The sequence below is a fragment of the Saccopteryx bilineata genome, chromosome 6 (assembly GCF_036850765.1).
Source record: "Saccopteryx bilineata isolate mSacBil1 chromosome 6, mSacBil1_pri_phased_curated, whole genome shotgun sequence".
In the NCBI taxonomy this organism is placed as follows: Eukaryota; Metazoa; Chordata; class Mammalia; order Chiroptera; family Emballonuridae; genus Saccopteryx; species Saccopteryx bilineata.
The window spans coordinates 175,625,970-175,638,436 of NC_089495.1; the positions used below are offsets into that span (position 1 = coordinate 175,625,970).

The 12,467-nt window shown below is 36.2% G+C and overlaps 1 protein-coding gene across 4 annotated transcripts in view; it reads left to right on the top strand.

The window, feature by feature from the left end:
- TASP1 (taspase 1) overlaps positions 1-12,467 on the top strand; it is a 329,261-nt gene that overhangs the window by 155,176 nt on the left and 161,618 nt on the right. For 3 of the 4 annotated variants that reach the window (XR_010725983.1, XM_066234263.1, XM_066234265.1), the window contains 2 exons: positions 6,534-6,656; positions 11,725-11,844. Coding sequence is in view for 3 of the 4 variants with exons in the window: in XM_066234263.1 (XP_066090360.1) it covers positions 6,534-6,656; positions 11,725-11,844 (243 nt within the window). In the remaining variant the exon portion in view is untranslated. The remainder of the gene's footprint in view (positions 1-6,533; positions 6,657-11,724; positions 11,845-12,467) is intronic. The other variant, XM_066234264.1, reaches the window with a different exon arrangement.

The following is a 12,467-nucleotide window of genomic DNA, read 5'->3' on the forward strand; positions in this document are numbered from 1 at the left end:
ACTCCTGCACGCCAGGCCGACGCTCTACCACTGAGCAAACCGGCCAGGGCTAGGGAAATTTGTGTTTTGATGTTTCAAATTCTTGTTTGTATACTTTAAGAGAAATTCATTGGCTATTGATTTTTTGAGGTAACATGGTGAAATGCATACATCTCAAGTATATATAGTCCAATGAATTTTGATATCTGTGTACAATTATGTAACCAAGATATAAAACATTTCCATTAGTCCAGAAAGCTTCCTCATGCCCCTTCATAGTTGGTACCTTATCCCAAGACCACCCTTTTCTGATTCTTTTTCATCATAGAGAGTTTTACCTGTTCTAAAACTAGATATAAATGGGATATATATTTTGTACTCTATTGTGTCCTGCTTCAACATGTGTGTCAAAGATTATCCATATCATTGTACATATCAGGAGTTTTTATTTTTTTATAATTGCTGAGTAGTCCTTTACTGTTGCCCGTATCATAATTTGCGTACTCATTCCCTCGTTGACAGACATTTGGTTTGTTTCTGGGTTTGGGCTATTGCAGTTAAAATGCTATGAACATTCTTGACTGATTTATCATGTGGACTTTGATTTATCTTGGGTGATTATTTAGGGCTTCAATTCCTGGGAAATAGTTAAGTGTATATTTAATTAAAAAATTTTTAATATAAAATTGTAATTAATATTTATTCCAGAAAAAAATAAGCCAAATTAGATATTCATCATTATATTTTTAAACAGATTTAAAAAAGTCATTGATATGTATTCTGTGAAAATTTTGAACAGTTTAAAACAATTTAATGATCTAGTTAAAATTATTTTAAAGAGCTTGTCAGAATTATCATTGTTCTTAAATTCTTTAATATTTATTTTAAACTCTAGTATATCTTAGATTTACTGTCTTTAACCAGTGGTTCTTTATGGGTATAAATTAAATAATATTAATTAAACAATGTGATAAGAATAAAAATGGTTTATTTAACATTATGTAAAACTACTATCACGGGGGTTTTCACTGTTCAACTGTGTAATAATCTTAAGTCGTGAGCAAGTTTACCTAGTGTCTACCATCAATCGTATTTTTACTCAACAAGCACACTGAGGCTTTCAAACAGTTCCATTTTGAAGAGAAAAATCCTGTAAGTCATTATTTAAAAGATTAATTTAAAAAGTAAGATTAAAACCATTGCCTTTTTTACTTTTAATGTTGCAAGCCCCAGCATGCTATATAGGTATTTGACCAATAGAAAACATTATCCTTTGCTATCTTTGAGGATTTGACATTTTTAGATAATCCGCTGGAATTTTGTTATGGTGTGATCTTATAATTAACGCTTTAATCCAGGTATAGTAAAGCTCTTTGAAAGCATAGTTAGCCCACTTTAGTTTTATTTTGAGCTAAAAATATTTCTGTTAACTTTTGTTGATTTAGAGAATAAATAACACAATTTCTATGTAATGTAAAATTTTATTTGTTGTAGATATGTTTGGCATTGATTTATGTTGTGCTGCAAAGATATTTAATGCATATTTATTAAACAAAGAAAATAAAGCATTTTTAAAGAATAAACAAGTTGACTGTAGTTTTCAAGAAGCCTTCCTTATAGTATTGGGCATCAGAGGGTGATTTTCTTTTTCCTTTTTAAAAATCAAATGCCTTTTATTAGAGAGCTCTGTGCCCAATTTGACAGCATAATTCTAAAGGTTTAACAAATTTAGTCATGAGACATACTAAGAAGATTAAAATATTATGGTAGAAAAAGACATAGGATTATTTAGTCTGAGAGAAGGATAAAAAAGTAACCAACCTAACACTTAGAAATCTAAACATTTCTAACTTTTATAATTTACTAAAATATATTTACTTATTTTTGAGGTATTATTTAAATTTTTATTTTTTGATTACAGTTGACATTTAGTATTGTTTTATATTAGTTTCAGGTGTACAGCATATTGCTTAGACAATTACATAATTTACAAAGTGATCCTCCAATAATTCAAGTACCCACGGGACACCACACATAGTTATTGCAATGGCATTGACTGTATTCCCTATGCTGTGCTTTACATCCCTGGGACTGTTTTGTACCTACCAATCTGGGCTTCTCATCCCTTCCCCTTTTCAACCCTTCTTCTCTCTGGCAATCATTAGTTTGTTCTCTGCATCTATGAGTGTTTCTATTTTGTTTGTTTATTTTGTTCTTTATTCCATAAGTGAAATCACATGATATTTGTCTTTGTCTTACTTATTTTGCTTAGTATAATACCCTGTAGATCAGTATATAGTAGCAAATGTAAGATTTCATTTTTTTATGACCTAATAATACTGTATATCAGGGGTCCCCAAACTTTTTACACAGGGGGCCAGTTCACTGTCCCACAGACCATTGGAGGGCCACCACATACAGTGCTCCTCTCACTGACCACCAATGAAAGAGGTGCCCCTTCCAGAAGTGCAGCAGGGGGCCGGATAAATGGCCTCAGGGGGCCGCATGCGGCCCTCAACCCATAGTTTGGGGACACCTGCTGTATATCTTATCATCTTATCTTATTCTATCTTATCTTATCTTAATCTACATACACACATGCATATACATATATACCACACCTTTTGTATCTACTTGTCTCTTATGGGCACTTGGGTTGCTTCCACATCTGGCTTTTGTAAATATTGATGAATGAACATAGGGGTGCATATATCTTTTCAAATTAGTGTTTGGAGTTTCTTTAGATATATCACTGGCAGTTGAATTGCTGGGTTGTAAGGGAATTCTGTTTTTAATTTTTTTGAGGAATCTCCATACTGTTTTTCATAGAAACTATCATTCTCTTTCCCTTCAGCAGTACAAAGGGTTGCCTTTTCTCCAAATCCTTACCAACAGTTGTTATTTCTGGATTTATTGATACGGCCATTCTGACAGGTGTGAGGCGATATCTTGTGATTTTAATTTGCATATCTCTGATGATTAGTGACATTGAGCCTCTTTTCATATGTCTGTTGACTTATCTGTATGTTGTCTTTGGGGAAGTGTCTGTTCAGGGCCTCTACCCATTTAATTGAATTTTATTTTTTGGTGTTGAGTTTTATAAGTTCTTTATAAATTTTAGATATTAAGCCTTTCTTGAATGTATCATTAGCGAATATCTTCTACAATTCATTAGATTGTCTTTTGTTTTGTAGACAGTTTCCTTTGCTGTGTAAAACCTTTTTAGTTTGATGTCCTGTGTTTATTTTTTCTTTTCTTTCCCTTGCCTGAGAAGATTTATTAGAAAATATATTGCTAAGAGAAATATCACAGAGTTTTCTGCCTGTGTTTTCTTCTAGGATTTTTATATTTGTCTTTAATCCATTTTTATTTTATTCTTATATACAGTGTAAGAATTTGGTCTAGTTTCATTTTTTTGTGTGCATCCGTCCAGTTTCCCCAGCATCATCTATTGAATAGACTGTCTTTACCCTATTATATGATTTTGCTACTTTTGTTATTAGTTATTTTCTATATTGGTGGGGTTTTTTTTCTGGGCTTTTTATTCTGTTTTTATTCAGCTATGTATATGTTTTTATGCCAGTACCATGATGGTTTGAATACTGTAGCCTCGTAGTAAAGTTTGGTCCCAGGTAGCATTGTAATTCTAACTTGGTTGTTTCTCAAGATTGCTATGCTGTGAGGACTCTTTGTGGTTCCAGACAAATTTTAGGATAATTTGTTCTAGTTCTTTGAAAAATTCCATTCATATTTTGATAGGGATTGTGCTGAATCTATAGATTGCTTTGGGTAGTATGGATTTTTTTTTTTTTTACAGAGACAGAGAGAGAGTCAGAGGGAGGGATAGATAGGGACAGACAGACAGACAGACAGGAATGGAGAGAGATGAGAAGCATCAATCATTAGTTTTTTGTTGCAACATCTTAGTTGTTCATTGATTGCTTTCTCATGTGCCTTGACCGTGGAGCTACAGCAGACCAAAGTAACCCCTTGCTCAAGCCAGCGATCTTGGACCCAAGCTGGTGAGCTTTGCTCAAACCAGATGAGCCCATGCTCAAGCTGGCGACCTCGGGGTCTTGAACCTGGGTCCTCTGCATCCCAGTCCGACGCTCTATCCACTGCGCCACTGCCTGATCAGATAGTAGTATGGATATTTTAATGATGTTAACTCTTCCTATCTATGAGCACAATATATGCTTCTATTTAATGTATCTTCTTTAATTTCTTTCTTTAATGTCTTAATTTTCTGAGTACAGGTCTTTTACATCCTTGGTTAAATTTATTTCTAGGTATTTTATTTTTTTGAAGCAATTGTAAATGGGATTTTCTTAGTTTCTCTTTGTGATAGTTCATTGTTGGTATATAAAAATACAACTGATTTCTAGACATTTACTTTGTATCCTACTTTACTGAATTAATTTATCAGTTCTAGTAGTTCTTTTGTGTAATCTTTAGGGTTCTCTATACATAGTATGTCATCTGCAAAGAATGACAGTTTTACATTTTTCCAGTTTGAATGTCTTTTATTCTTCTTGTCTGATTGATGTATTGAATAAGAGTGGTGAAAGTGGATATCCCTGTCTTCTTCCTGATCATAAGGGAAACACTTTTAGTTTTTCTCTGTTGAGTGTAATGTTTGCTGTGGGTTTGTCATATATAGCTTTTATTATATTGAGATGTTTCCTTCTATTTCCAATGTGTGTATTATAAATGGGTGCTAGATTTTGACAAATGCTTTTCTATATCTATTGATATGAACATATAATTTTTATTTCTCATTTTTTATGTGGTGCATCATGTTAAATGATTTGTGGATATTGAACTCAACTTGATTCCAGGAATAAACCCCCATGTGATAATGGTGTATGATCTTTTTAATATATTGCTGAATTTGGTTGCTAACATTTCATCGAGGATTTTTGAGTCTGTGTCCTCAGGAATATTGGCCTATAATTTTCTTCTTTTTATTCTCCTTTTCTTTCTTCTTCTGTTCCCCTTTCTCTTCCCCCTCCCCCTACCCCTCCTCCCTCTTTTTTTAAATAATGTCTTTGTTAGTTCTTAGACTCAGAATATTGCTGGCCTTATAAAATGAGCTTGGGAGTCTTCCTTCCTCTTGAATTTTTTGGAATAGTTTGAGAACTGTTCAATTTGTTGGCATAATTGTTCATAGTATTTTCTTATAATCCTTTATGTTTCTGTGGTGTCAGTTGTCATTTCTTTTTTATTGCTGATTTTAGTTATTTGGGTCTTCTCTTTTTCTCAATGAGTCTGGTTAAAGGTTTATCAATCTTGTTTATCTTTTCAAAGAACCAACTCTTTGTTTCATTGATCAGTTTGGTTTCATTGATCTTTTGTATTTTTTTGTTAGACTCTATTTCATTTATTTTTACTCAGACCATAGTTTGGGGACACCTGCTGTATATCTTATCATCTTTTTTCATCCCTTTATTTTCAGTTTGTGTGTATCTTTCAATCTGAAGTGGGTTCTCTTTCTTGTAGATAGCATATCGGTCTTATTTTCTTATCCATACAGCTAGCTACCTTATGTTTTTTGATTGGAATGTTTAAGACATTTACATTTAAAATGATTTATTGTGTTATGTAGTTATTACCATTTTATTATTTGTATTTATATATATTTTTCTTCTTCTTGGTTTTAAAAAAGTTCCTTTAACATTTCTTGTAATACTGGTTTGAAGGTGATGAATTCCTTTATCTTTTTCTTGTCTAGGAGACTCTTTATTGCTTCTTCAATTTTAAATGATAGCCTTGCTGAGTAGCATGCCCTTGGTTGTAGGTTCTTGCTTTTCATCACATTGAATATTTTATGTCAATTCCTTCTGGTCTGTAAAATTTCTGTTGAGAAATCAACTGGCAGTCTTATGAGAACTCTCTTGTAGGTAACTAACTGCTTTTCTCTTGCTTCTTTTAAGATTCTCTTTAAACTTTGCCATATCAATAGTGATGTGTCTTGGTGTGGGCCTCTCTTGGTTTATCATGTCTGGGACTCTGTGCTTCCTCGACATGGGTGCCTTTTTCCTTCAGCAGGTTAGGGAAGTTTTCAGTCATTATTTCTTCATCTAGGTTCTCAATTCCTTGCGCTATCTCTTTTCTTTCTGATATCCCTATAATGAGGATGTTATAATGCTTGATGTTTTCCCAAAGGACCCTTAAACTATTCTTATTTTTTAAATTGGTTTTTCTTTTGCTGCTTAGATTGTGTGTGTTCTGTTACTTTGTCTTTCAGATTGCTGATTTGATCTTCTGCTTTATCTAATCAGGTTTTGATTCCTTCTAGCATATTCTTCATTTCTGTTATCATGTTTTTCATTTGTGATGAGTTCTTTTTTATGGTTTCTATGTCCTTTTTTTAATGCTTACTATCTCTTTGTTGAAGTTATTGCTGAGTTCATCTATTCTTTTCCTAAGTTATTTGAGCATACTTATAACCATTGTTTTGAACTATGTATCTGTTAGGTTGCTTACCTATATTTCATTTAGTTATTTTTCTGGAGATTTCTTTAGTTACTTAAGACTTTATTTATTTATTTTAGAGAGAAGGGAGGGAGGAGCTGGAAACATCAACTCTCATATGTGCCTTGACCAGGCAAGCCCAGGGTTTTGAACCGGCAACCTCAGTGCTCCAGGTCAACGCTTTATCTACTATGCCACCACAGGTCAGGCACTCTTTGGTTCTTTAATTTGGGGAATACGTCTTTGTTTCCTCCTTTTGGCTGCCTCTCTGTGTTTGTTTCTGTATTTTAGGTGGTTCTGCTATGTCTCTCTGTCTTGGTAGGAGGGCCTTATGTAGTAGATGTCCTGTGGTATCCAGTGGTTCAGTCTACCTGGTCACCTGAGCCAGGTGTTCCAGGAGTGTCCCTTATTTGGGTTGGTGAGACCTCTTTTTGTTGTTGAGCCTTGATTGCTGTTACCACATTTGTGGTGGGATTGACTCTCAGGCTGGATGGCTGTGAGGACTGGCAATGACCGCAGTATAAGAGCTACTGTTGGGAGCTGATTCCATGAAGCAGAATTGTCCCCAGCAAGATGTGGTGCTTTTGAAATCTTCCTTTGGTTGTGCTATTCATGCAGCTAATTGGGTGGTACTGGTTTGTGGTCTGAAGCCAGCCCTTGGTTGTGTTGATTCTGGGGCCTCTTGGGAGGGACTCTGGTGCAGGTCAATGTCAGACACTGTGACTGGCCCTGGGCTATCTGTTAGGAGCTACATGTGGGAGTTGGGGCAAGCTAGATCTGAGGCCTACTCCCACTAGTACTGGGTCTGGGGAAGGTCAGCAAAATATCCAAGACACCCTGAGATTTGCTGTTACCTGCTGGCTTCCTCTTAGTCTCAAGACACTGAAAGAGCCTTAGGCAGAATGCAAGGTGCATGAGGCAGGTTCTCTGGGAGTCACCAGGTAGGGATGAGTGGTGTTCATCAGGTTAGTAAAGTTTCAAATTCAGCATCACTGCTTAGCTGGAGACCACTCAGCAAAAGTGTCAGGGTACACCGAGGCCAACTACCACCTGCCTGGGCTTTTTTGGTGGCACAGGGTCTCAGGGAGCCACCAGTATAGAGCTAGTCGAGTTCAGCAGATTAAGATTTGGCTGTGTAGAGGGAAGGCTTAACACAGGAAATGTGCTGCTTTTTGGCCATTGAAGGAGATGGTCCTTGCCTTGAAGCCACACTACTCAGTTTCTCCCTGTGTTTCTCTGGCACTCCCTGAGCTTCATTGGAAATCCTTGAGAGTTTTTCAAGAATGATTGCCATGCTGGCCTAGGCTGGCTAGTTATAGAACTTAGTTATAGAACTGTGATTTTCTAAAGAGAAAAGAAGGCCACTGGGTGTTCTTATATCCAGTTTTTCTTTGGTTTTAGCTAAGCCATATATGTGAGGTTAGGTAATTTTAGCTGAATCATACTTTGTTTATACACATCTGATATACTCTGAGCCCACTGTGGCCCCACTGTAGGGGGCTGGGTTTGGGACTTAGACATGGAGCCATACCTGGGTCTCCTGTACCCAGAGCTATTATTCTGTGTTGAGGATGCTCAAAGAGGGTAAAGCTTTGTGTTGGCATTGCTGTACCATTATGGAAGGTATTAGTTGTCTGCTTTTTTCAAGTGGACACTCATACCAATTGTAATGTTGCCCACAAACCTAACAGAGGTATGTTAAAAAGTTTTTGTATATTTTCAAAAAAGGTATTTCTTTATTATTATATCAGGATAATTTCACCTTCCACCAGTTTCAGGATGCACATTTGATATTATTCTTGATTTTGGCAGTTTGATATTGAGTAATTTCATAGAGAAAGAAAATGAGATAAATAACTGATAGATGGTGTCTTTTGGCTAATTTCAGAATTAGAGTACAGGTTAGAGGCTTAATTTTTCTGGTGGAAAGTACCTAAACTTTGTTTTAAGGGGTTTATTCCATTTAAAGTAATTTATATGTGTTCTTCAATTTAATTCTCTCCATTACTGTCTAATAGTCGTCTCCAATTTGAAGCAGAGAAAAACTTTGTACACTAAGCCCAACAGTGATTACTAGTTTATTGGTTACTTCAAGGAAGTTTTTCTTCAATGTTTTCCTTGACACATGTACTCTGTATCTAACTTTGTATACATGCGTTTATTTTGAGGGAACTGTAGTTTATATAGCTTCTCTTTAGTTGCAGTTTTATCAAGAAAGTAATACAAACAGTGTGTTTCTGTCAAGGAGAACAGGAACATGTGTATCTGTGGGGTGCATGTTCTTTTAAGTATTTATGGAGTGTAAGAGTGTAATAGCAGCTCTGTATAGTAACAGTCATTGTGTGTGTGTTTTAACCTGTCTAAGATTTCATTTCTGTACAAATGAGTGCTGTGAAATTATTATGGCCAAAATACCAATGTTTGTCTTTCACTCACTTTATCTGCACTTCATAAAAATGCTTAAATATTACTTCATCATCTTTAAATTTGCTTTTCAGTATGTGAAATCTATGAACTAATTCTTGAATATTTATGAAGTAATCCTGATTTTTGCAGGTGTTGCAAGCCCTTAGGAATATTTAGCTTAATTTGGAACAGAATTCTCTATTTTTTTGCATGGTCTTTAATTTTTGAAAACTAAGTTACAGGAAATCCATCTATGTATAATCCTTTTGACTCTTTCAACAGTAGTTCGGTTAGGTATACCAGTTCTCATAGTTCACAATATCCTGTTGAAATGCTAAGCAAGTTGTTTTACCGATAAGGTGTATCTGTGTGTGTATGTTATGTATCCCCACAGTATTTTTATTTTATAGAATGCTTGGGTAGGATCAGCAGTCTCAGCTAATAAAAAAAGAACTAATAAAGAATACTGTTTCTTGACTTTTTTGTTGTTCTTGAGCAAAGTTATTTTATAGTGTCTGTATTTATGAAAGCTGTTCATTTCTAAAAGAACCAGTATAAGATCAGTAATTTAAAATACTTTGTAGTATGTTTATGATGGTGTGATCCTGGTGACTTGCTGCCAGTTGATAGTTGAACAAGATAAGAGTTTAAATCTTTTATGCTGACATAGGTTAGTCTTAGGTGGTTTAAGTTTCTCCTTTGGCAGCTTTGTGCTTATGAAATTACTTGCCTCAGAATGAGTAGAGCAGACATTTGGGTGATAATGATGCTGTGGGATGCTGCCCAACCTGCTTTTCAAAGTAGGGTTCGTGGACCAGCAGCATCTGCATTACTGGGAGGTTGGTAGATGTACAGTCTTGACCATTCCCGGTTACTCCATTAGCATCTGCATTTAAACAGATTCTCCAGATGGTTTGCATGCACTTTAAAGTTTGAAAAACCCTCTTGTAGAAGACATAAGACAGCATGTGGAAGAGAAACAAACTCTTCTGTGTCTAAGGTTATAAGGATATAAGTTTTAGGAATTATTTCTTAGAATAATGAAACATGTTCAACTTAAAAGTACTTTTCTCTTTAGGATTACTCATCTTTTCTGTAATAAAATATGTCTAATACATTTCTTTATTTTGATACCTTCATCTTATCCACCAAAGATGGTAAACTTTACTTTATCCATACCAAATGAGAATACCTGGTTATTGTTAAGTTATCCCTAAGACAGTGGTGTCCTCTAAATTTGCATGAAATAGAGTCTTGAGAAAAGGAGAAGGAATACTGAGACCCTGACATTAGAATGGCATGACTCTGTCATCACTTACTAGGCTTGTTTTGTGACACCCGGGATGCAGACGTACTTTATTTCCTGGTAATTAATGAATTAGTTAAGTCCAGAATGTCTGCTGTGTGCCAAATGAAACAGAGTGGGTCTCAGAGAGTTTATAGTCCAGACAGGGAACTATCCTTGGAAGTCCAGCAGCCTGCTACCTGCAGAACCATGGTATTCTGGGCTGTGGCCATGTGGGTCTATTGGCAAGGCTTCTCCCAGCTGTGGTTAAAGGGAGAGTAGGAATACAGCGCTTACTTCAGTTAGTTACTCCTTTTCTATCCAAGCAGATCCTGTCATATTAGTATATTTAAGGGGAATTAGAATTCAGAGCAATAACCAAAGAATTGTAAATATCTCGATGTGCCTTCTCCTAACAGACTTTGTGGGACATTTGTTGTAGCCTACTCTGCTTCTGAATTTTTCAGTTTAAGGGAAACTCTTTTGTTTGCATTCTGCTTCCATTATTTCAAAAGTCCCTTCAGTTTTGCTCAACTTCTGAGGTGGGTGTAGGTGCTCATTGACTTTTCTGGGGATAGTCTTTCACGAACTGCCTAGCCAGACCCCCTCGGTGGGAGTGGAGTCCTAGTAGTGTGAGCATAAACTGCACAGGAGGGGAGCAGTTTCACTGCACTGAGCTTCCACCTGGCTCTTTCTTGTATCCTGGGGGCTGGGGATGAGGAAAGGGTCTTGGCTTCTTCGGTACAGTTGAAAACCACTGTCCTAGTGTTGAGAACTCCACCATGACTGCTATTGGTATATAAAAATGATATTTTTTTATGACATCTTTTACCTGCCTCCTTTAATTCTGAGTTTTTATCCAGTAGTATAAAGTTATTCTGTCTTGCACAGGTGATCCAGTAATGTCCAAGGAAGACAGCTGCTTGTAGTCACTGTATGAGACATTCCTTAAGCAGGTGGGACCTGGGACAAGACACAGAAACACAGAGATCCCTGTAAAGAGCATACAGTTTTCTGACATGCAGTTGGCAAGCATATTATTGCTATAGCAGAGAAGGGGGCTCACTGTAAAGTTTCTCACAGGCAGGGAACTATTAAAGAAAATTACAGCATGGTGTACTTTCAGATTGTAAATACCATTCTCTTTATTTATTGTGCTGACTCTATTACTTCCTGTTAGAAGTTTGTATATAATATTTAAAAAATACTAGTAACGGCAATTTATTTATGGCACAGATCCTTTCCTTTACAAAATCTCAATTATAAACTTAATGCTTGAGAATAAGTAGGCTCTGTGAGATAATGTAAATCATACTAAGTTTTTTCCCCTCCCCTAGCAACACATGTTAGGCTTACTATGAGAAGAAAGCGTGTTCAGGATTCTTCAGTGGAAAATACATTGGACTTGAACAGGGTTTAAACAGCAACTTGAGAATAGATAATTTTAGGAGGTTGCTGAATGTTCCACTCAAGGATTAGCTCAGATTTTATGTCACGATTTTACTGAAAAGTGCTACGTGGTCATCTCAAATTGTCATGCGCCGTGCTCAGTGAATGCTCACGCTGCCTCTGCTCTGCAGGAGAATGACGCAGGCACTTTGGACACAGTGGGCGCTGTGGTTGTGGACCATGAAGGGAATGTAGCCGCTGCCGTCTCGAGTGGGGGCTTGGCCTTGAAGCACCCGGGGAGAGTTGGGCAGGTAAGAAAGTATGGGGGCTGTTAACCAGCTTTTCAAATTAAAACATGGGATTTTCAAGCTCACAATTTTTAAACTGTAAAGAACCTTTTCAAGATTCTTTGTAAAAAATGTGATCTTGTAGTAATAGGGTTCTTTCTGCTCTTTACCATTGGTCATCCTATGTTTTACTACAATATTTTCAATTGGCTGGGCATTTAAGAAATGTGTGTTCTGTTTTCTGTTTTTGTGAATGTCATTCTCTTTCGGAGCAAGCACTACCTGAGTAAACTGCTGCTTGCTTTTTAGGTGGGAAAATGATTTTAGAGCCACATTTTGTATTTTTTCCATTCAAGGAACATTTTCACCCTCTAAATCCCTCCTTTGGTTAAGCTTTTCAGTTATTTTATAGATTAACCAGTATTTCATTCAGGTCACCAACACATGATACCACTCAAGAAATAGAGATATAAGGAGGCTCTAATTTATGTGCAACTGCCATATTTCCAGTTCCCTTGCACGTCTTCCCACCCCCCAACCCCCATCATCAACAATTAGGACTATACTGAGAGTGAAAGTTAACAGTCTATTTGATCTGTAAGCTTTCTGAGAAAAAACCAATTTGGCACATTACTTACGGGCTTAAT